General features: G+C 44.2%; 1 protein-coding gene across 3 annotated transcripts; it reads left to right on the plus strand.

Moving 5' to 3' along the window:
* Window positions 1-30: 30 nt before the first annotated feature.
* On the plus strand, window positions 31-23,503 carry shroom4 (shroom family member 4). 3 transcript variants are annotated; one of them, XM_086060159.1, is made up of 10 exons: window positions 31-240; window positions 6,146-6,297; window positions 14,636-14,821; window positions 16,124-18,665; window positions 18,846-18,904; window positions 19,719-20,891; window positions 20,990-21,116; window positions 21,198-21,470; window positions 21,545-21,687; window positions 22,767-23,503. In XM_086060159.1, exons 1-10 carry the CDS (start codon window positions 118-120, stop codon window positions 22,921-22,923), a joined length of 4,935 nt encoding a protein of 1,644 aa, XP_085916285.1. In that variant the 5' UTR covers window positions 31-117; the 3' UTR covers window positions 22,924-23,503. The 3 variants fall into 3 exon arrangements, with proteins under 3 accessions (XP_085916285.1, XP_085916286.1, XP_085916287.1); XM_086060160.1 differs by lacking the exon at window positions 14,636-14,821; XM_086060161.1 differs by lacking the exons at window positions 31-240; window positions 6,146-6,297 and adding an exon at window positions 13,942-14,211.
* The last annotated feature ends 194 nt before the right edge of the window (window positions 23,504-23,697 follow it).

The raw sequence follows: 23,697 nt of genomic DNA on the forward strand, positions 1-23,697 counted from the left end.
CCTCCTCCCACTCTCTCGAGCCGCCCTGTGCTCCCGCTTGTTGGTTCGGCCCGCGGCTCGTGCATCCATTGTGGCTTCGGCGCCGATGGGGAAGCGGCGGCGGCGGCGAGCAGCAGCATGGAGACGGTGGAGCAGCTCGTCTCCTTCCACCGCATTCAGGTGCAGCTGAGCGGCGGCGCGCCGTGGGGCTTCACGCTCAAGGGGGGCACCGAGCACGGAGAGCCGCTCGTCATCACCAAAGTGAGTCCCGACACGCGTTCTAGCAAACATACTCACTTGCCTGACTGGCCTTTTGCATTGTTGCCCAACGTGGCTTCCATCCGAATTGAATTCTGCATTGAGGAGTCTCATGTTGTGCACTTGCATCGTAGTTAGGGGTTTGTTTTGCAGAGCTCGTAAAAGTACTTAGACGTACAAGTACTTGGGTTAAAACAGAAAGAAAAAGAAACCACTAACTACAAAGTAGTGATTCGATTGATTCGCTTAAGTTAAAAATAAAAGTACAGAGTTCGAAATGTACTCCAGTTCGTCCAATTTAAAAAATAAATAAATAAAATAATTCCGTCCCCTTTTCCAAAAAGAGGATATGGTTTCAAATAGACAGTGCAGAAGATGCACAAACATAAACTGATGATGATTCAGTTACTGGTTTGGTCCATAGCATCCCTCTAAAAATCCGCAAAACTGATGATCTTGTTCCCAAAGTAAAAGCAGATGTTTACAAATGTCTTATTTTGTAAACAAAACACAAAGATAATCAGATAATATTTACCTTTGAGAGGCTGGAATTGGAAAGATTTGGACAATTTGAAGTTAAGCAAGGTCTCTAGTTGAAAGCATCAATCTATTATCAGAATAGTTGTCAATGAATTTGATAGAGTAATAGTTTAGTTGTGGCTTCATGATTTCATTGTGTCACTTGCACCTCAAAATTTTTATTGTCAATAATCGACAACACCAATTTGGATAACTTGGTGCAGCAGCACAAACATTTGTACACAAACACAAAATCATTTGCCTCTTTTATGAATATACATAATGCTTCATCTTAGCATTCTGTTGTTATTTTAAACTGAGAGCTAGCTCGCATTGCCTTGACCTTCCAAACGTGTTTCTGATAGACAACATCAACTCATTCTCTTAAATAAAGTCAATGGAGGGGGGGGGGGTATCTTTCATGTTGATTCTGTCACAATATCTTAGTGCTATTTGAAGTGAAGATAAATAAAAAAAATTGCCACAGATTGAAGCAAGAAACTTCAAGTACACAATGACAGAGAATCTTTCTGACCTGACCTGAGGAAATGAAGCAGAAAGTCCAAATCAAAATGTCAAAACAACAAAATAGTGCCGATATATAAAAGCCTGATGAGCGGCAATCAAAATGGCAATATGAGATCCGCGCAGAATGTTCATGATGATGACAGGAAGTGAACAAAGGAAGTCGAAAATGCATCAAACCACATTGTGTGGTCTTATTGTCACTCTGCTTGAAAAAAAAAGTGTGTGTGTTTGACTTTTACCGCCAGTAATTATTGCTGTGTGTTTATGTTATGTGGTGTACATTTTGCCCAGCCTGCGCCTCCATTCACCGGGCCAGGCAATGGAAAAGCATAGCTCATTCATCTGGAAACTCACACACACACACGCACGCGCGTGCATGTCCAGCCGCTGGGAAAATGTGACTGGGGGAGATAAAAATCAAACTTGTGTCCTGTGGCTATGTGAAGCTCAGAAAGTTCGAGTCCTTGTTTGAGCTGTTCTGGTTCTGTGCGAGAGTCCCAACAATTAGACGCGTACACAGTGTGTGTGTGCACGTGCCCTGCCCTATGAGAGCGTGCGCACTTTGTCTGAGGGGCAGCCGGGGGGGGGGGGGGCGTCCTCACTCACACAAGACAGCAGAAGGATAGAAGCCATTTGGTCAACATTCCAGCAGAAGCACAACCAATTAGCGCTGCGGAGTGTGTGCGGCGTGCACGTCACACAATACTTACTAAACGTGCGTGACGAATTGTTGGAGGAAACTTGTTGCAATCGCCCAGTTGTTGTCAATCGTGGCTAAGATGTGTGGGAAGATTTCACACACGGAGATATCGCTGGTGAGGGGGAAGCACATTCCTCTCCTCAATGTTTTTCTCTCCTTCTGCTGCTGTCAATGTTGACACAAAACTCGGGATTGTGCCAAAGAATTTTTGGACATGTGTTGGAAGGTGGGCAATCTAATCACCCCCAGTGTGTGTGTGTGTGTGTGTGTGTGTGCGTGTGTTCGTGCTTTACTCTCTACATTCCAGTAAAAGTAGCCTCCAGTCAGTCTTCTGTGTGTGGGGGGTGGATGAGGAAGCCATCAGATAGTGATGCTATTGTCCAGCGTGTGTGTGTGTGTTTGTGTGTGACTGTCCTGACTAAGCAAAAACACATGTCATGCAGCAGCAGTTGTGTACAAATGATGAGCGAGACAGCAGGTTCATGAAATGCACCTTACACCACCCATGCGACAAAAAGTGTGTGCGCGTGTCAGGGTGGGTCCTGGAATGTGTGTATCTGTAATCTGGAGCCGTAAGCGCTTTTCTCCCGGGCGGTGTCTGGACACAGCGAGCCGAGGTTCCAGTCAATTTGAGGCCCTTCATTTAGGCTCCGTTTCAAACCTGAACGACAACACATCAATGAGACACGAGTTGAATTTGGTTCAAAATTGTCGTTAATCTGTTGCAGCCTTTAATGAAAACGACCCCCAAAAGAATTGTCATGCGTTTTTAATGAGGGAAAATAGCACTCCATGATATTGACGTTTATAAAAACATTACTGTAATAATATAATTAAATAGAATATGAAAAAAATATATATATATTAATTAATTAAATAGAATGAGTCTACCCCAAAATAGTCTAAACATGGTATTCTGACCAATATTGCATTTGTGGAATTTGAATTAAGCAGCGAAATCCACCCTTTTTCTCTATTTTGCCTCTTGCCGTCGACTGAAAATGACATCACAGTTGCTCAGGTAACGTCCAATCACGGGCCACGGCTCACCTGTTTTCTGTGTTTTGGTCATGTGACGTTCGCAAGCTGAGCCAGGCTTGATCATTACCGGAGTCCTGAGCAGCTGTGATGTCCTTTTCAGCAAGTGGCAAAATGGCCGCCCCCTGAGATGGGGAAAAACTGGTAGATTTTGCTGCTTAATTCCTATTCGACAAAAGCAATATTAAACAGAATACCATGTTTAGAATAGTGGGGGCGCATACAACATACTCATAGAAAATATTGGTGTTGACTTCCCCTTTTAAGGGGTTAAAGTACGGCAACGTAGATGCTATGTAGCGTTAGCATTATAGTGAACTGAACATTAAATACACAAAGTGTAAATATCTCTCTTTTTTTTTCTTCTTTTTTCTTTTTTAGTAACAATTTAGCTGACATTAACTACTTGATAAGTGTAACTTGAGTTCATGTTTAGTTTAGCTCAAGTATTATTTGGTCCCTTATTAAACTAAAAAGTTGTTTCAAAGAAGGGTTATATTAATACTTCCATTGACTGCCTTCCTGCTATTGTGGTTATCAACATTTGTAAAAAAAAATAAAAGTTTATTTCTGAGGAAGTCCGGTTGGTGTGCTGCTGCAAAATGTTGCTGTAGCCTCTTCTCTCCATGACGCCATGATTCATTCTTGCCTGGAACATTTCCTTTTTGTTGCGCTTCTGCTTGGCTTTTTCCAACAGCCCAGCTTTGTCATCCATTTTGGTTGTTGTCATGTTTACACTTTATTGACACTTTGAAAGCACATTCCGGCGCGCTGGTGGCTGAGTTAAGCCAGAGTCGAAACCGAGGTGGAAAATGGAGACAAAACCATCATTGTGCGCGTCACCCAGCTTGACTCCGCCTCTTCCCGCTAAAGTCATGGGAGCTACTTTGGGAAACATCAAGTTGAGATTTGTGTTCTGGTTTTCGGGTACAGTATACTAAAGTGTAATCAAGCCATATGTTGCACACGTTTATGTGTTGATATTTGCCCTTAAGAGGCGTGGCCAAGTGAGTGACCTTGCAAGCTACGACTCCATCTCGCGATTGACTGTTTTGTATTAGTCAATAACCAGCTGGAAGTGTGTCAGTGCTCACTTTAGCGGACTCACTCAGAGCTCCAACTTTGGCTCTCAAGCAGAGTGAGTGGCGGTTCGTAACCTGGTGCCTGGTGTGTGAGCGTGGGAGCTTTTCCTTTTTCCATCGAGGCCCCCTCCCCTCATCCCGCCTTGATAAAGAAGGCCTTGTGTGAGGAAGGAAGGAGAAGCCGGAGGGCAGAGGTCCAAAGCGTATTTGTCCAATGTGCAGCAGTTCCTCTTCTTGTTCTCCAAGGAGGGCTCACCACTTTGAGGTCTTTGGACTCGTCTGGATTGTCTGAGGGCTTCGTTGTTGGGACCCAACGCTTACAGATGTTCTTCTGATTGGCTAACGGATGATTAGCCAAACACTGATGAGACTTGAAGGACTGTGACTGTTTTGCTGCTTCATTGCCAGCTGAGATGGTGGGAACAAAGGGAGGAGCGCAAGGCTGGTGGGCCGGCGGGGGTTCCGAGGAGACCCCAGAACTCGTTTGTCCTGGAGCGGCTGGCCACATACAGCTGTGATGCTTGATGGATGAGCTTGATGGCTCTCAGTGTGTGTGATAAACAACTAGGGCTGGGTTTAAAAAAATCGAATAATCAATATCGAATCAATTTTCCTTTTCGAGCCTGATATCGATTCATGAAACCATGAATCGATTATTTGAATATCTCTTTTTCCCATGAATTCATAAAGAAATAGAATTTTAGAGAATTTTTTTTTTGCATGTTACCGTTTTCTTGAAATTTATGATTCACATGAATTTAAAAGTATTTTCTTACATTTATGAAAGATCTGACTTATTGCTCTTTAAGACAATTCAGAATCTTTTTAAATGGTCCAAATTTTCAGATTTTAATTTATTAGCAATTAATTACAATCCATTTATTATCATGTCCTTGATATTTTAGAATCAATATCGGACTGAAGCGTAGTGAATCGAATTGAATCGGGAAAAATCAAATCGAAAGGTACTCTTGTGAATCGAAATCGAATTGATTGGAAAAAATTTGAATCGACACCCAGCCAAGTGCTGGTTCAAAAATAACCCAATATTGGTCAAAAATTGAACCAATTTGACCCACCTTGCTGAATTTTTCTTTCTATTTACTGAGAAAACCCCAACAACAATAAAACTTTGGTTTTGAAACAAAACAACCCAAAGTTGGGCTAAACTGACCCAAGTCACGAGAGTGCAATTCTTGACCAATATTGGGTTATTTTTCAACCGGCAGTTTTAAGGACACTGTTGACAGACTTTCTCCGAGCGAGAATCTGTAATTTTGTCGGCCTCGACCTCGCACTAATGCAAGGTTTCACTTGCAGCCTTTTCGCGCTTAAGCACCGCCTTGCACACTCACTTCTGCACTTTATGGTTGTTTGGGTAATATTACAGTTGCTCTGTGTGTTACTTCTGTCTGTCTGAGCACACAAACTCACACTCGGCAGACTGGCGCTGATTGTTTGTGATGAAAGAGCCTCTTGTTAAATACAGTTTGCTGTGTGTGTGTGTGTGTGTGTGTGTGTGTGTGTGTGTGTGTGTGTGTGTGTGTGTGTGTGTGTGTGTGTGTGTGTGTGTGTGTGTGTGTGTGTGTGTGTGTGTGTGTGTGTGTGTGTGTGTGTGTGTGTGTGTGTGTGTGTGTGTGTGTGTGTGTGTGTGTGTGTGTGTGTGTGTCAGGTGATTGCCGAGCGCTGACAGCTTGTGGCCAACGTGGGATTTTCCTGATTTTTCCAGGGCACAATCGTGTGCAGTGAGCTTCTACACACACGCACACAAATGAAGTGAATTGACCACTTAGGTTAAAAATAAAAGGGTGTGTCTGACCTGTGTGTGTGCGTGTGCGTCGAAAGCGCACAGAGAGTCTATTCTTCTCTGTCCCGTTCACAAATGCGGAAAGTGACCTCACCCTGTCTGGATTCATGCACACACATTGTAGAGGAATGTGTGTTTGTGCGGGCCGTCTGAAGATGCGCCGTAAAGAAAGGGAAGGTTGCCATGGCGACGGCCGCCTTAACATTTCCCCCCCCTGTTTCGTGTGCCGTCCAGATCGAGGAGGGAGGGAAGGCGGCCCGCTGCGAGAAGCTGAAAGTGGGCGACGAGCTCATTAACATCAATGGCTCGGCCCTCTACGGCAGCCGGCAGGAGGCGCTCATCCTCATCAAGGGCTCCTACAGGATACTCAAGCTCGCCGTCAGGAGGTAAAATCGAACCTTTCAAAATAAAAGCGCTTTTTGACTTTTTTTCTGAAATTTTGTGTTGGTTGCTCAGCTAAGCTTGTGCACGCCCAAACTATGTCATTCACCAGTTAGCGGCAGTATAAACATTTTACCAATAGAGGGTGCTAACAAACTTATACATGCTAATAGCGACCAACTTGCACCGGCTTCATTTTTAGTATTGCTTTCATTAATAGGTGATGTTTAGTGCTCATTTATCCATTTTATTAGTCATTTATATTTATTTTATATTTTTCCTATGTAAGACTATCATTATTATCTATAAATATTTTTTGTAGTTGTTAATATATTTGGCTGGAACGGATTCATTGGATTTATATTTTTTCCTATTGGAAATATTGCTTTGGTTTTTGAACGATTTAGTTTTAGGCTGACTTTTTGGAGTATGTACAAAAGCTAAAATAAAACAAATATAAATATGTTTTTGTTCAATTCAATGTATCTTTTTTTTTTTTACCTTATCTATGAATGATTTGCCCCTTTAAGAAAAATACTTGAATTAAAGCACCAAAGCTTGCCCACTTTGAAATAAAATGAACAATTCTTTTCCACATGTTTTTTTAAACTTTAGAATCAGATTTTTTGGCCAAGTATGTAAAAACACACAAGGAAAATTCCTTGTGTGTCTTCAGTCACAACCCATTTGAGAAACATGAAAAATAACAATGATCAACAGAGGGAGACAGACCGGGAAGCCTGCCTTTTTGCTACTTAACACCCTGAATTTATTAGATGTAAAAAAAAAAAAAAAAGAGGGGGGGGGGCACGAGGAAGGCGTAAGGAAAGAACAAAGCCCAATTTGTGCCCCTTATATAAAGGGGGGCACAGTATGGACCTGGGAAAAAAAACCTCTGCACATTGCAACACAATAAAGAAATACATACAACAAATTTCAAAGACTTGCAGGGGTGAGGAGGGCCAAAGGATTATAATTTGTTTATACATTTTTAAAAAAATGAGTGTTAATTTTAACCAAAAGTAACCTATTTTACATGCACATTTTAAACTTATCTATCACTGATAGCCCCCAGCGCTGGTTTTGTGCCTTTTTCCGAAACAGAAAAGCTTTTTCAAAGCCATTCAATTCAAGTGAGTTTGTACGAGCCACAAGCAAACCCTTGCACAGCATTTTGGATTATTGCTGGATGATGTCAATGTGGGAAAGCCAAAATCCTGTTTTGCAGGAGGCTTTAAATTTGTTTTTATGATATTCTTGAATGTTGTGATGCACACTTAGTCCATCACTCCTAACCAACGTGTTCCCATCACATATCCTGGTTTCCCGAAAGAAAGAGGGGCCAGCGGGAGGCGCACAGGCTAAATATGGGAAACCACGGGAATTCGATGTGCCGGCCAGAAGCTCGGGTGGACGGCGGTTTATGTTTGGGTCCGTTTTGGATTGGATTTCAGCACGGATGCTTTTTTTTCTTTTCTTTTTTTCTTTAAATGTGTGCTTAAACAAGCCCAGCGAGGACAAAGAATGCAAAGCTCAAAAAGTGCCATGTTTGTTCATGTTGTCTCACTTAGCGGGTTTCATCCCACATGACTGTGGTCACGTGAACTTTTTCACTTTGTTTGTAACGGCCTCCGTCATTCATTTGTGGATGAGAAAGAACGTCAGGAAGGTTTTGACGCCTTCACCTGGAAATGTTCCTCCCCCTATCCTTCCTGTTTTCAGACTCCCACCGCAACTGGACATACCTCTGCTTGTGCGCAGTTTCCTCTTCTTCCCAAAGTCGTATCCTGTCAAACTTTGGACGTTTGTGGGAAGGAGAAGATAATGCGTGTTTGCCACTAACCAAACCAACTAACCACGTACAAATATTGTACTCGAGCATATTTTTTAGGCTTCTTTACTAGGTGTTTTATTTTAGCATTTCTTTCTCTCACAACTTTTTACTTTTACATTTGACAGAAACGCTATACTTTGCACCCACGACATAGGCAAAATGAAACGCAGAAGCTTTTGGCCTTCAAAATTTCTACATTTCATCTGAAAGAACTCATAGCTTACAAGTACAATTCAGATATTATCATTTGCTAATTTAGCTTCTTCTTTTTTTGCTACAGTCTACACAGTTGGAAATGTTAGCTAAGCTTTAGAAACATGAGCTGATGTTAGCTTGTTAGCTAAACTGTAGACAAGGAGCTGATGCTAGCTTGTTAGCTAACATATAGAACACAAGTTAATGCTAGCTTGTTAGCTAAGCGATTGGAACATGAGCCGATGCTAGCTATTGTTTTTTTCCCATTTTATTATTTAAAAAAAAAAGTAGTACTTTAAGTAAAAAAAAAATATTTTGGACTTTTATGTTTACATCACATCAAAAATATTTGGACTTGTACATTTACATCACACATTTAACTCATTTGCTCCCCAAAATGTATAAATATGTTCTATTTTAAATGTTTTAAGTGTCCCAAAGACATATTTATACGTTGTTCACACGTTTTTTAAAATATTTTTTATATTTATGCTAGAGCATACAGAAGGCCTATATGCAGCCTCTCAACTGCAACGAACGATTGAAGAAATGGTAGTTATTACACAAACTGCCAGCAGGTGGCAGCAGAGCCAAATATATCAACCAGGGCCATGTTGAAAAAAAACAACTAAATTAATCACAATTCTAAATAGATTTGTTAGCTATATTCTATTGCTAATTGCTGCAAAACGGAAACAGATAGATATATACTTTTTTTCCTGATAAAATCAGAGGCTTTAATCTTTCTTTTGGTAGGTTCCATGTTTTTATAGCAATAGAACACAATATTCTGTGGGCCTTGCAAAATCAGTCAAAATCCAGTAAAACAGCCGGGAGTGAAGGGGATTGCTTCTGTGAAAATGGCTGGGAGTGAATGAGTTAAAAATACATTGCATGAGTCTTTTATCAGTCTTTTTATTTTATTTTCACACGAGTATCTGTAGCCCCTACTTCTACTTGAATACAGAGTATAAGTACTTTGGCCAAAGCAGCGGGAATTAAACATGCGTTGATGGAATAGGAAGTCAGAAGGATGCAGTGACACCACCTTGGAGTTGTTGGGGAGGGGGCATAAGTCGTTTCATCATTAGTTCAGAAATGACCTATTTTGTCATTTGCTTTTCCAAATTCTTTTTTTAGGCTCTGATCAAAAATACAAAATTTAAAATGTGCCATTTGATTGAGTTAAAAACATTTTTTGGGCCACTTTAAAATAGAAAGTTCAAATGATACCTAATTAGAAATGAAGCACAGTTGCAGCTGGTTTGTGCACGCCAAACAATCACCTAGTTTATATTGCGCCCGCGCCGGACTGCACTTGCTGACTGGTGCTTATCTGTTGTTAGCAGATGCAGGTTCGGAGCAACACAAAGGCTTTTGCTGGCTCACATATATGCATAGGATTGTTTGGGAGTTTGACTGCAGACAGATGGATGGGCTGAATACACACGCACACTGTTGTTTGGATGTAGTGCCACCGGCTCTCTTGGGACCTGTGCTGGACTGCGGTCTTTGGTGCCAAGAAGCTTGCAACACAATAGCCTGACCCCCACCACTTCTTCCCCCAAACCAACAATACACATTCTTCAGATTCCTCAAGACCTCTCTCGCTCTCCCTCTCTCTCACTCTCAGTTGAAATGTACTGTCAAGCTGAACCTAACACAAAGAGAATGACACCTTTTGTCATTTTTGGGTCTATAGTCTGCTAGCTTAATGCTAATGCTAATCAACATCTATATGTGGTTGGTGTGAGAACCCTTTGAAGCAACGGATATTTAAACACAAATATTGCCACTATGAACAGTACTGTCGAGTATGTATTCTTTATCTTATGTGAAGAGCGACTGATATTACTGCTAAGTGACCTCTGTCTACATGTTTTACTGCCACCAGGTGGCCAAGGAATGTGTGACCATTTTTTAAAATTCTGTTTAATTATGTCAATACTTTTTTTCTCTTTGAAAGAAAACATTGCATATTTTTTCCGGCGGTGAGGCCGGAATGGATTAATGGCATTTCCATTCATTTCAATGGGCAACGGTGATTTGAGATACGAGTGTTTGAGTTATGAGCATATTAATCTTGTGTTTCAAGGCACCACTGTATTAGTTCCATGAGATTGTATTCTAAAACAATTTTTGCATTTCTCTCATCAGGGATGTGATTTTTCCGCTAATTCGCGGAATTCCGCTTTTTTTATCTCCAAAAATAAAATGTTACAATTTTTTAAGTGGTAAAAAATCCGATTTCGTCTCTCGACAGCATTCCATTTTAGTGTTTCCGTAACTGAAATGAAACTGATCTTGCGATTGGCTGAAGTCTCCGTGTTGACCAATAAACGCGCTTGTTATAAAGGCATAGGCGTATGCCATTGTTTGTTGACCAATAAACGCGCTTGTTATAAAGGCATAGGAGTATGCCATTGTTCATTTCTCAGACGTTTTTGCCGGGTGTTTAAAGAAAGATGTCCGTGATCGAACGCAAAGATGCTCCGCGAGTTAAGGAAATTGACAAGATCGTAAAAAACAAGTTTCGATGGGACTGGTTAGAGAAGGATATATCTACAAATGTTGGAAAGAAGACTGTGACGAATTTGTTCAGTGACTTTATTCGGAAAATCGATCGTGCCGGGAAAGCGCTTTGCATTTGGTGCCATGATACCATTGACTATGGTGGGAGAGGTTTCAAAGCTCTTGAAAGTCACGCAAAGAGCAAAAAACACGTGAAAGAACTCCAGTCAAGAACAACAAATTATTGCATCGCTGGAAGTTTCGGTGCCCAAACGAAAACTCCAAAACTTTACGGCCTCCAGACCTTATTGACATCACAATCGGAAGCGGTAATAGAGAGACGTGATCCACCCCAACAACCTGTACAAGTTGCTGATAGAGTCGTGAATTTTGAGGTCGGTGGTAAACTTTTCAAATTAATCGAAATCAAATTTTCGAAAATATTATAACGTAATAAAAATGGCCATAAATATTTAACATGGTTAATCATTGACACAAACTCAAATGAATGCTGCATGTTTGCACTTTTCAGGTTTCAATATGTTGACTGTCTTGATGTATGCAGTTACAGAGATGATCTTAGTCAATCATGCATTCGACGAATGCATGATTGTGTTTTTACCAGAGCTTGCTGCATGAGGTATTTTATGTTTTTGTTATGCATTATGTATTAAATTAAGAATGATTGATTAAATGATTTATTGCATGGTAAATATATATGATGATATTCTCAGTGATAGTTTTTAAAAGCAAAGGCAGTCACTCAATGTTTTTGAATGTGACTGATTTTGAGTTGACTAAAACTGCAATTTTATATGGGATAGTTCAATATACATTGAAAATTTATGCTGTTGTTTTGTCTATTTCTTTGTCATCTGAGTGCATTGAAAGTACTTAAAAACACGGAAAACCCATGAGCTCTGGACCTAGCTGAGTGCCCGCGGCCCCCAGACCCCCGGCTAAATTTTCAGATAATTTCACTTTGGTCAAATCACATCCCTGTCTCATGCACTGCTTCCAGTCTGTGTATGATGTAAATGTTAGATATATTTGGCCAATCAGATTTCAGCCTCTGTGTTGCCATGCCAGTATAATCTGCCTTGGCCTTAGTTCTGTCCCACTTAACGTAAATTATATTAGTAATAGGACTGTTTTTTTTCCTTCCTAATCATCTCATCATTGCCTTTGGGCATAATGTAGTCCCAAAGTATGTGATGATAAGCCACGGGGCGAACTGATTGCACACACACACACACACACACACACACACACACACACACACACACACACACACACACACACACACACACACACACACACACACACACACACACACACACACACACACACACACACACACACACACACACACACACACACACACACACACACACACACACACACACACACACACACACACACACACACACACACACACACACACACACACACACACACACACACACACACACACACACACACACACACACACACACACACACACACACACACACACACACACACACACACACACACACACACACACACACACACACACACACACACACACACACACACACACACACACACACACACACACACACACACACACACACACACACACACACACACACACACACACACACACACACACACACACACACACACACACACACACACACACACACACACACACACACACACACACACACACACACACACACACACACACACACACACACACACACACACACACACACACACACACACACACACACACACACACACACACACACACACACACACACACACACACACACACACACACACACACACACACACACACACACACACACACACACACACACACACACACACACACACACACACACACACACACACACACACACACACACACACACACACACACACACACACACACACACACACACACACACACACACACACACACACACACACACACACACACACACACACACACACACACACACACACACACACACACACACACACACACACACACACACACACACACACACACACACACACACACACACACACACACACACACACACACACACACACACACACACACACACACACACACACACACACACACACACACACACACACACACACACACACACACACACACACACACACACACACACACACACACACACACACACACACACACACACACACACACACACACACACACACACACACACACACACACACACACACACACACACACACACACACACACACACACACACCACGAGAGCCGTAAAGTAAACAAATAGTTCCCGATGGCAGGCCGGGACACAATAGCAGCAAGGGGAGGAGGTGCACTTGTTTAGGCTTTCCAGCATCAGCCCTTTGAAGGCAACGTGCGGAATGTAAGGAATCTGTCAAGCAACACGCATGTACGTAGCGCACGTCCTCATGGAGTCTGCGCAGGAAATCGTTTGAGGCCGCTAATGGCCTCAGGTCATTAGTTGTGGTCAAACGTACATGCCGTAACATTTTAGGCGTACACGTTCACAAGTTCCACCGTGGTTGATTTATACAGAATGGGAAACTCCAGGAGATTAGTCAAATTAACATGAATTGAAGAATTGACTATTTTTGGGCTCAAAAAAAAAGTTTCAGTGCTTGTTTTAGACAAGCCAGTTTAGCTAAATGCTAACAACCAATGCAAAACCTAATAGACAAGTCTCGCACCTCTAGAAGTTTTTTCTGAGGACCATCTCGCTATTTCCAGATCGACTCTCCTTCAGTTTTTCTGTCACCACATGTTGTTTTTGGAATGGGAAAAGCCCCCTCGTTTGTCACCTTTACTCAAAGCCACTTAGGAGGAAGTCCATCTGCATTTTCCTCCTCATCAAGCAAGAACATTGTGGAACCTTTTGCTATTATTTTAGCAGCAGTGCCGCACTTTATCTGCCCTTCACAAACTTCCTCTTGGACTGACTCACACATCCTGCATGTGAGAGAGGCAGGCAAAGATGAGAGAGAGAGGGGGGGGGGGGGTAGAGCAAGAGAAACAGCCAGCGCGGGCCCGAGAAAAAGTCCTGATTTGTCTTCAAGCGAGAAAGAAAGGGATGGAGAGTGGACGTGAGGATCCACGCCCGGGCTTTCCCGCTTAGTCCGGGGACGCGAGCTCCTCGCCGGGAGCCTTTTTTCCGCCCCCCACCTCTGGTGGTCACTGCCGGGCGCTCCGGTCGCGCCGTGTCGAGTGGAAGGAGGAGCTTGATCCCAGAATCCGGGATCTCAGAGGCTTCATTGTTTGGACGTGGCGAGCGAACGCGTTGAACTTGACATTTGCCTCTGGATGTTTCTGCTCGTCACTCTGGTGGGTTTCCACGTCAACTTGATCAAGTTCTTTCGGAGAGGCAAAAGCTCTTATCGTCTCCGTCTGGCCGCTTATCTTTTTGTCTGGCATTGGCGGGCTAATGTAATGTGTAGCAAGACTGTGTGTGACTCAGATTATGCGCCTTGACCTTTGTGCTCAGATGATGCCATTAAGTGCAACATTCCAGCAGTTCCTTTCTCAATCTGACTCTTCAGTTTCGACTTTCATCATCATTTCATGTCTGTAGTCTATCGTGGATTCGTTCTTTTGGACTTTCTGAAACCTTCACAAAAGTCTTTTCAACAAGATTTCTTCATTGACGCTTTTTCCGCATGTATTCCTGCTTCGGTTCTTTGTGTTGATCTCAGAAATGTTCGTGGGTATACGGCGTTGACCATTCACTTCACCCCGCTTGTCCCCTCAGACGCAGCATCCCGCGCATCAGGCCTCCCTCCTGGCTTCCCACCGAACTGCCCCCTCCTCCTCCGCCTCCCCCGCCCTGCCTCCCTCTCCCGGGCGACTCCCCCCCGTTGCCCCCGCCTCCCGCTCCACCTGCCATGCAGCTCCACCCCTGCACCTGCACGCTAACCTGGAATACGAGTGCCAACAGGTGAGCCGCTCTAATCCGACATGTCTTGCGATCAATCACGGTTCATCATGTGGTGTAGTACCACATTGTGCCACAACATGCTGGGCAGCACTGAGCTCTGCGAAAATTTACTATCTGTTGTTCCCAGCAAGTAGCGAGAATGTATGCCTGCGGCATTGTTGTATGCTGGTTGTATGTGATGCTGCTCCTTGTGTGTTAACTAGCAGTCACTAGCTATGCTAATTTTATGAACTGGAGTTCACTGTACTATAATAGTGGCTAATTTTCTATTTTGCCCCCGCCGGAGCCAGAACTTGCTAGCGTACGAATGACATTGTGTTTTAATCCCACGCAGGAAGGCCCTTGTTCTAATTCTAACCCTCTATGTCAACACTTCAGTGTGATAACCAATCAGATTCCCCAGTGAGCTGTTCTTTGTCTGCTTGTCAGTCGTAATGTTACAATGGCAAATTGTTTATTTTCCTGACAACTTGAAGAAGACTGGCTTTTTTTTCTGGAAAAAGACGCCTTTATTCTAAAAGGGTAGAATGTTTGATGTATGCCGTATCAAGTTTTTTTTTTTATTGGTGCGTAAGCAATAATATATTATTTTATTTTAATGCAGTTTGCAGACCAATGAAGTAATGGGAACCCTATTTTGAGAACTGCTGGTCTAGTCCATTTCCACTTCTATTTTCTTGTGTCTACTAGGCGTATTTATGTTATGATCTTGTGGAGATAATCCTTGAAAGGAAATAGGAACTGTAATGACTCACAATACAAAAAACAACCTTTGTCTTTGTTCTTCAGCCTTTATTCGATAGGAATCAATGATATCATGCACCTCTTTTAGACTCGCGTCTCCCATGCGGTTAAGATGGCAAGAAGTGCGTGTTTGTGTTTCTTCTCACAGCTTCTTCTGCCTGATCTCATCCACACAGGCGCGTAACTGCGCACAATGGCATGTGACTCCCACAACAAAGTGGACAAAGAGAGGAAGAGGGCCAGTAAACGGTGCTTGTGTGGGACCCTTTTTTTTTTTTTTTATCCCCTCCGCACAACACATAGGCTTCAAATGTGTTTGGTGCCGCTTGGTCTGTGCCAACCGACTGGCTTGCATGTCCCACGCTGCGCCTCATTGGGCAGGGGTGACTGTCATTTCCTGTCCTGCTCCTGTCTCATTTCCTCTCTTCCTTCCACAGGTCAAGATGTTTTTTGGCCTCTATTCCGTGCCTTTTTTTTTTATGAACACTGTATGAAGAAGAACCATGTGGAGGAATGCGTATATATTTTTTTCTAAATTCCTTCTCTGTCTCCTTGCAGTGACTTGCCCATGCAGTGGGGTCAGTTGTGCCGACCGTACTCGTCCACCGATCGGAGCAGTTCCCTGGGCTCCATGGAGAGCTTGGACACGGCCACACCGATTACGCAACCTTACTCCGACTCTCACAATTCACCCGTGGACCAGGCACTCTTCAATTGCAAGAGGGACTCGGCCTACAGCTCCTTCTCCGCCAGCTCAAACATGTCCGACTACGCCACGGTGCCGCTCAGGCCCGGTGATGTGTGCTCCATGGACGGCTTCCTTCAAAGCCTGGGGCCGGCTTGTTCGAGCTCCGCCGGCGTTGACGGAAGTTTATCCGACGAGGGCCGGACTGAGTTGCAGCGGGTCGGTCTCAAGTTCAGATCATTGACCAGACCCAAGCATAGGCCTGTGGAGGTCAAAGAGAGACCCTCATCTTTTTCTTACGAGGAGGACAGAAGGGGAGGCGACTTTGATGTCATAAGAAATGGAGAATGCCGAATCGAAGCAGAGACAGATCCTGCTCAGTCTCCAGACAGCAGGGATGGTTTCAAGAGCAACCAGAGTTGTTCAACTCTTCCAAACAAACGTTGTGCTTCCGCTCCAACGGACATTTCCTATGAGGTGAATGTGCCTTCTCCAAACAATGAACCGGGAACTCATAACGGCTTCCTCAAAGTAGAAGATGGAAGCCAAACTGGACATTTGGAAGGCTTCTATAGTCTTAGTCAAAATGAAGGCTATGAATGTGATATGAGAGACAGTCCGGACACAACCACAGATCAGCTCTCTCTGGACTCTGCAGCACCTGCTTCATTACCTTTACATGCCTCATTAGAGGCTCATGAGCAGTCTCAGGTCAATCCCTCCGCTTCTACAGGTCTTCACTGGCAAAAAGACCCCAATAAGACACAACTTCAGTGTTTGCAGTTTAATAGCAATAACTCCTCGCCAGAGCCTTTTAGTCAGCCATATCCCTCAGAGTGGTCTTCAGTATCTCCAGGCCCCGTGGAGAACCAAGAACCGTCAAACAGCCATTGCCTGGAGCCACCAAAAAAATGGGGCGATAGCTGCTGCTCTACCCCTGAATCTGTGTTCTTGGAGGAAGGAATGGGATTCATTCAGCATCACCACCATTGGGGCCGCTCTGTGAGCGTACCTGAGGACACAGCTGGACCATCAACACAGGGCAGGCTGGGTCCTGACCAAAGACTCGGAGATTTTGAGCCTCTTAGTGCGGCTGCAAGTGTCGACACTTTACTGGAGGAGCAAATTTCAGATGAGCGAAGACGTGAAAATAAATTAAAGGACAATGTCGTCGGTGACGCTACTGCGAGGAAGCCAAACTCATCGAGGAACCATCGACGAAACCGCCGTCGTAGTGAGCGCTTTGCAACCAACCTCCGAAATGAGATTCAGAGGAAGAAGGCCCAACTTCAGAGGAGCGGTGGCCCAGGAGGACTGCTCTCTTGCGGGGAAACAGTCCAAGAAGAGGATGGTGCAGACCTCCACGAGGACTTTCAAGACCCAGACACTGAAGTCAAAGATAGAGAAACCAAAGTTATATTTGTCTCGACTATTGATTCCACCAACCGGACCAGTGCACCAGATGAGAAATTCATCCCTTCAATCCAAAACAGCTGTGACAATTTGGCATCCACGACAGCTGTTCAAATTGTGGACACGGGTGTTCCGAATTTTGGTGTTGGCGTCCGAGTTGTAGAGGAGCCAGCTCCTGCAGGCAAAGCTCGCCGCTGGCGTTGGACTCCTGAGCACAAGCTCCAACCCGAACCAGAACCAAGCAGACTGTACGGCATCATTGGAGAGAGTGTGTTAGGAGTCACCCAGTCAAGGCACGGCGTTTGTGCCTTCACCTCCACTGCAGCAACCTGCGGTGGTCGCTCTGCTTCCTGTTCCCGAATGGAGGAGTCTGACATCCTTCCATTTGCAGATAGGAGAAAGTTTTTTGAGGAGACAAGCAAGTCCGGGGCCGGATCCAAGGCGTCCGGACTCTTGAGTCGCAAGTGCCGGGAAGGGGAGCAGGGTCCGTACACAAGCCAACGCAGGTATTCCTATCAGGGTGGGATTCAGAAAGAAAAGCCAAACATGGTAGAAGACAGGAGGCCATCAGTATGTACCAGCCAAGACAGTCAAAAGGACAGCGAAGAGATTAGAGAACGGGAGGAGAGGGACAACATGTTGCGAGAAATTGAGATGCAGCAGGAGAAGGAAAGACAGGAACGGGAAGTAGAAAGAAAGAGGGTCAGGGAGAAGGAGCGACAGGAAAGAGTGAGACGGTGGGAAAAGGAGCGCGAGATGGAGCTTGAGTTTGCGAGGGCAAAGGAGAAGGAACGTCTCCAAAAAGAACGAGAAGGAGAGACGTCAAGGGAAAGAAAGGAGTTTTACAACAGTTCTTTCATGAAGGACTCAAATCATGAAGAAGGGAACTTCTATCCTAGCGACAGCAGTCAAATCCAGGCATCGGCATTCTACTCTGTCAACCAACGCTCACAGCCAACACTGTACCGGGGATTCACAGCAAGGAGCAACACCCCGACACAAGTAAGTGGACCCTCATGCACTGATGGTCTTTGTGTGAAGGGGTTGCCAGGTTGGATTTCAGAGGGACTCGTGGAATCTGCAATACTTTTACAGGCAAAGCAAAGCAGCTGATGGTTGAAACAGTTGAGAGTTGAGTTGAATTGCTCATATCCATGTTAAAACCTGTTAATGTTCTTGCAGTATCCTGCCCGGCAACATGAAGCAAGCACACTAAACAGGAACTACAGTCTGACAGAGAGGTGAGACACTCCCTTTACATATACAGTACGCTCACTGATTGTTCCCAAGTGAATCCCAGGAGAATTTGGGCGGGTGGTTGGGGTTGTTTAGGGGTTGGCAGGAAATCCCATTCAGTCATGCAATGAGCCTTAAGTGCGCAAAGCAATTCATTCTGCGACTGAGCTTGGATGTCAATTTACTTAAAATAAAATATTTTTTGTATCTTGTGTTACCCATGCCACACGCTTTTGGGATGGATGATCTTTAACTCACTTGCTCCCAAAAACATATAAATATGTTCTTACCATGCTCCCAAAGACGTATGTATACGTTTTTATTGGGTTTTTTATTTATTTATGCTAGAGCATACAGAAGGCTTTGATGCAACCTCTGAACTGAAGAGAAAGGTTGAAGCAATGGTAGTAATGGCTAGCAGGCGGCAGCAGAGTATAAGAGATCAACCAAAGGCCATGTTGCAAAAAGCCCTTTCCCCACTGTTTTAAACAGGTTTATGAATAATGATGAAACTTAGCTATATTTTTAATGCTAATTGCTGAAAGCAATAAAACACAATATTCTGTGGACTATGCAAAATAAATCAAAATACAGTAAAACGGAGCGAAGGGGGTTGCTTCAGTGAAAATGGCTGAGTGAAAGAGTTTATTTCACTCCCAGTTGAAGTTTACTGTGCCATTTGCACATAAAACAAAAGTGTATTCAAAATTGTATGTAAAAATCCCCAAATGTAACTATAGCATTTTATAAAACAAAAGACAGCTAGCTTGCATATGCTAACATATAAACAAGTGTGCTTTTGGTTTCTTCACATACCAGAGACTACACCGGCTGGAGACCGGAGTCCCGGCCACCAGACGGCATCGGTCTTCATCATCAGCCTTCCCAGGTGGTCGGCGACAGAAACGACTGCAACGGACACGCGTTGGCGCCCCTCTCGCAGCGGGGGCGCACCATGTCTGAAAACGATCTCCACGTTGACGCCGGTCAGCGCTGGTCGCTGTCGCATTCCACCAGCGCCGGTCAAACGCTGAGCGAAGTGGAGGAACGAGAAGACCTGGTGACCCAAAAGAAGAAAAAACCTCCCCCGAGGCCACCGCCGCCCAAGTGGGAGCAGTTCCACCGCAGACGATCGTCCCACCACACGCTGTTTGCTTCTTTGTCTGCTGCTCCTCCGCAGCACCCTTCTGCCCATTCGACCTCTGAGCCGTCCAGACAGAGGTCGTACAGCCTCCCACCGCAGAAGCAGGAAGTGGCGGAGAGCTGCCCGCGCTGCAGCTGTCACCTGCCTCGGACTCAAGAACCCGCTTTTGCCCACGTCGCGTCCGATCGCCATCAGTTCCCCGAGCTCTCCTTAACCATCGCCCCGCCCAGTCCCATGTTTTCCAGGCGGGCCTTCAGACCCGTGGTCCCAACATACTTTGAACAGCCGCCATCTGGACCTGCAGCTGAATGGAAGAGAACTCCATCTTCCAGAATTCAAAATGACAACACGCTTCCACCTGTTGTGGCAAATGGACACCTTGGTGGCAATTTACTTGAGCAGCCGATGTGTGCGGCCTCAAACATCATCAGTGATGTGCCACCAAAAGTCCCTGAAACCGGAACAGAGTCTGAAACGACCCTCAGCCCGAGCCCGACGCACAGCCTGGAGGCAGAACTGGATGTCCCTTTAGAAACGGACATCGACGACTTCCAGGAGGACGACGGACTTCCCTTGGAGGCGGAACCGCTCACCAGCGAGCTTCCGTGCTTCGCATTGCCGGCCACCGTCCTGGAGACGGACATCGACACCGTACCTGAGCCACGGGCCGTTCCGATGGGCGGCGTCCGGGCAGAGTGCAGCTCCGTGGAGGAGGAGCCGGAGAGCAGTCGGGAGGAGGGGCATAGCTTGGACGAGCTCTTCCCCCACAGTAGTGAGGGAGAGTCGGGCACGGAAAGCTGGAAGGGTGCCTTTCATAACTCTGAGCGTAACACTGACAGCTTGGAGAGGTAACAAGAGTTGACTCCCATTCGGTCTGAATTTTATCTTCATGAAGGGAAGACTACCCTGAGCTTTTTGTAACATCCTCAATGTCCTCCCCTCGCAGGCAGTCCGGCGCGAGCTCCAGCTGCTCTTCTTATTACGGCACGTCGGCGGCCAAGGCACAGCTCTTGTCCCAGATGAAGGACTTGACCGACAAAGAGCGGGAAGAGGACGACGAGCTTACCTACAAGGTGAGCTACCTGCCGTCACCTCCTCTCGCCCGGCTGCCCATCTTAGCCATTTTTTTTCTTTCCACATTTCCCCGCCTGTAGAGACAGCTAATGGAAAGCCTGCGTAAGAAACTGGGAGTACTGAGAGAAGCCCAACGGGGGCTTCAGGACGACGTGCGGGCCAACGCGCAGCTGGGGGAGGAGGTGGAGGGCGTAGTGGTGGGCGTGTGCAAGCCCAACGAGGTGGACAAGTTCCGTATGTTCATCGGTGACATGGACAAGGTGGTCAGCCTGCTGCTCTCGCTGTCTGGACGTCTCCTGAGGGTGGACACCGCGCTGGACATGCTCAACACTGAAACCGATGATGACGAGAGGGTAAGTTGGCACCAAAGTGTTCTTTTTATAATTAAGACTGAATTCAATCTTGTACTTCTCTGGTTGCTGTCTAGCTGTCCCTGCTGGAGAAAAAGCGCCAGCTCATGCGGCAGCTTTCTGAGGCCCAGGACTTGAAGGACCACGTTGACCGCAGGGAGCAGGCTGTCAGCCGCGTTCTGTCCCGGTGTCTCTCACCGGAGCAGCACCGAGACTACAGGTACAACCTGCAATTCAGTTGCAATAACACCAACTGTCAATACTATACAAAGCACTAACTAGCTCAGGGGTCTGCAGGCTGCAACTCTGGAGACACATGTGTCGCTTTAGTATTAGGATTTTTTTTTACATATTTATTTATATTTTTTTAGATAAAATATTCTTGAAATTAATTGATTTAGATTAAAAAAAAGAAAAGAAAAAGAATAATTAAATATTTAAAAAATCGTCAGTCCAAATTTTTAAGTTGTGAGAAAAAGCTGAAAACATTTTTGTTTTTTTAATTACCTAAAAATTTCCCAAAAAGTCCTCATAATATATCCCACAACAAAAAGGAAAAGCAGAAATGTAACATAAATGTCCATGAAATTGCAAAAATCGTCAGAGAATTGAATTAAAAAAGGCAGAAAAAATTTTCGGCCAAAAAACAAAAGAAAGGCAGAAAATTACCATAAAATATTTTTGGAATTGCCAAAAAATTCAAAAAATGTAAAAACAATAAAAGGCAGAAAAGAAAACATTATAAAATGTCCAAAAACATAATAAGAAATCTTGAAAATTACCATAAAATGTACACAAAATTGCCAAAAATGTCATAAATTTGCTGGTAAAAAAGGCAGCATAAGTGTCAAAAAATAGCCATAAAATGTCCAAAAAGGAAGGAGAGGCAGAAAATGAATTTTTGTCCATAAATCTTCCAAAAATGTCAGAAATGTTACAGAGGAAGTCAAAAAAATCCAATAACTAAAGACGAAAGGTAGAAGAAAATGAATGTCAAAGTATTAGATGCTGCATATTTTTGTGTCGTTTGTGGTCCAGCTCTAATGAACTCTTCTGTACATTAGAGTAACACTAACACACTGTTTCTTTCATCACAATTTTCAAACAAGTTTGATTATTTATTTGGCCTAAAATGGCTCTTTTGACAGGAATAGTTGCTGACCCCTGAACTACCTTGAACATTATACGGAGCTGTTCACAATCAATATTTATCTAATAACATGACGAAAACATTTAAATATAATAAATCATATGCACCAGAAATGCTGATCATTTAATGTCGCCTTGTGTCCTCTTCAGCCATTTTGTAAAGATGAAGGCAGCCCTGCTGGTGGAGCAGAAGCAACTGGAAGACAAGATCCGCCTGGGAGAGGAGCAGCTGAGGGGGCTCAGGGAGAGTCTGGGGCTGGGCCTCGGTCTGGGATTGGGAATGTCGGTGGGATACGGCCATTACTGACTGGATGCCTAAACGCGACACCAAAAAGCAAACCCTGAAAGGGCACAAAGAACTCCACGCTTCTCAGGTTGCCACGCAAAGATTCAAACAGGATGTCCAGCAGGCGGGAACTCTAATTCAAACGCTGCATGGACGCATCTGTGCCACTTTCAAATACTACTTGATGCACACTCGCGTGTGTGATCTCACTACCAAAGAAAAAAAGGCCTTACTTTTTGTGTTTTGTTTTTTTGATGGTGCTTCTTGTTAAATTGCAGTTAAATGTTTCGTCTATGACGCCCTAGCATCATATCAGTGTGTCACGTTTGAATTACTGCGCGGAGTTTGACACTCCGCTTACAAAAATGTATAGAAGAGCCTTTTGTTTATAATGTATACATTGTGTGTGTATATAGTGGATTTGAATATAGCTAGAATGGCTGGTAACAAATGCTTAGAAAAGAGCAGCTAAATATAATTATGTATATTTTTACTTTTTTTGTAAACTGCATGAATCTACTCAATTGAAATTTGCATTGATTTTTCCCCCCTCTGCATTTTTTGTCATCATCCATTAAACTTTGTCCAAATGTCCACTATCCTAATTTGTGTCAGTGCTGTTCTGTTTGTTCAGTTAATTAGCAGACTACTGAAATACAGACGCTTTCATTTGACTGTGAATGTAAAAAATTCTGTTTATTAACCAGTCTTCATTTCTTTCTTTCAATTTCTGTTTGTGAGCGAGTTCATAGCCAAAAGCAAACAAATGATGTTGGGTTCAGGTGTCTGGTTTCA

Source organism: Leptonotus elevatus, chromosome 17 (genome assembly GCF_054856555.1).
Source record: "Leptonotus elevatus isolate MCC_2025b chromosome 17, RoL_Lele_1.0, whole genome shotgun sequence".
NCBI classification, from domain to species: domain Eukaryota; kingdom Metazoa; phylum Chordata; class Actinopteri; order Syngnathiformes; family Syngnathidae; genus Leptonotus; species Leptonotus elevatus.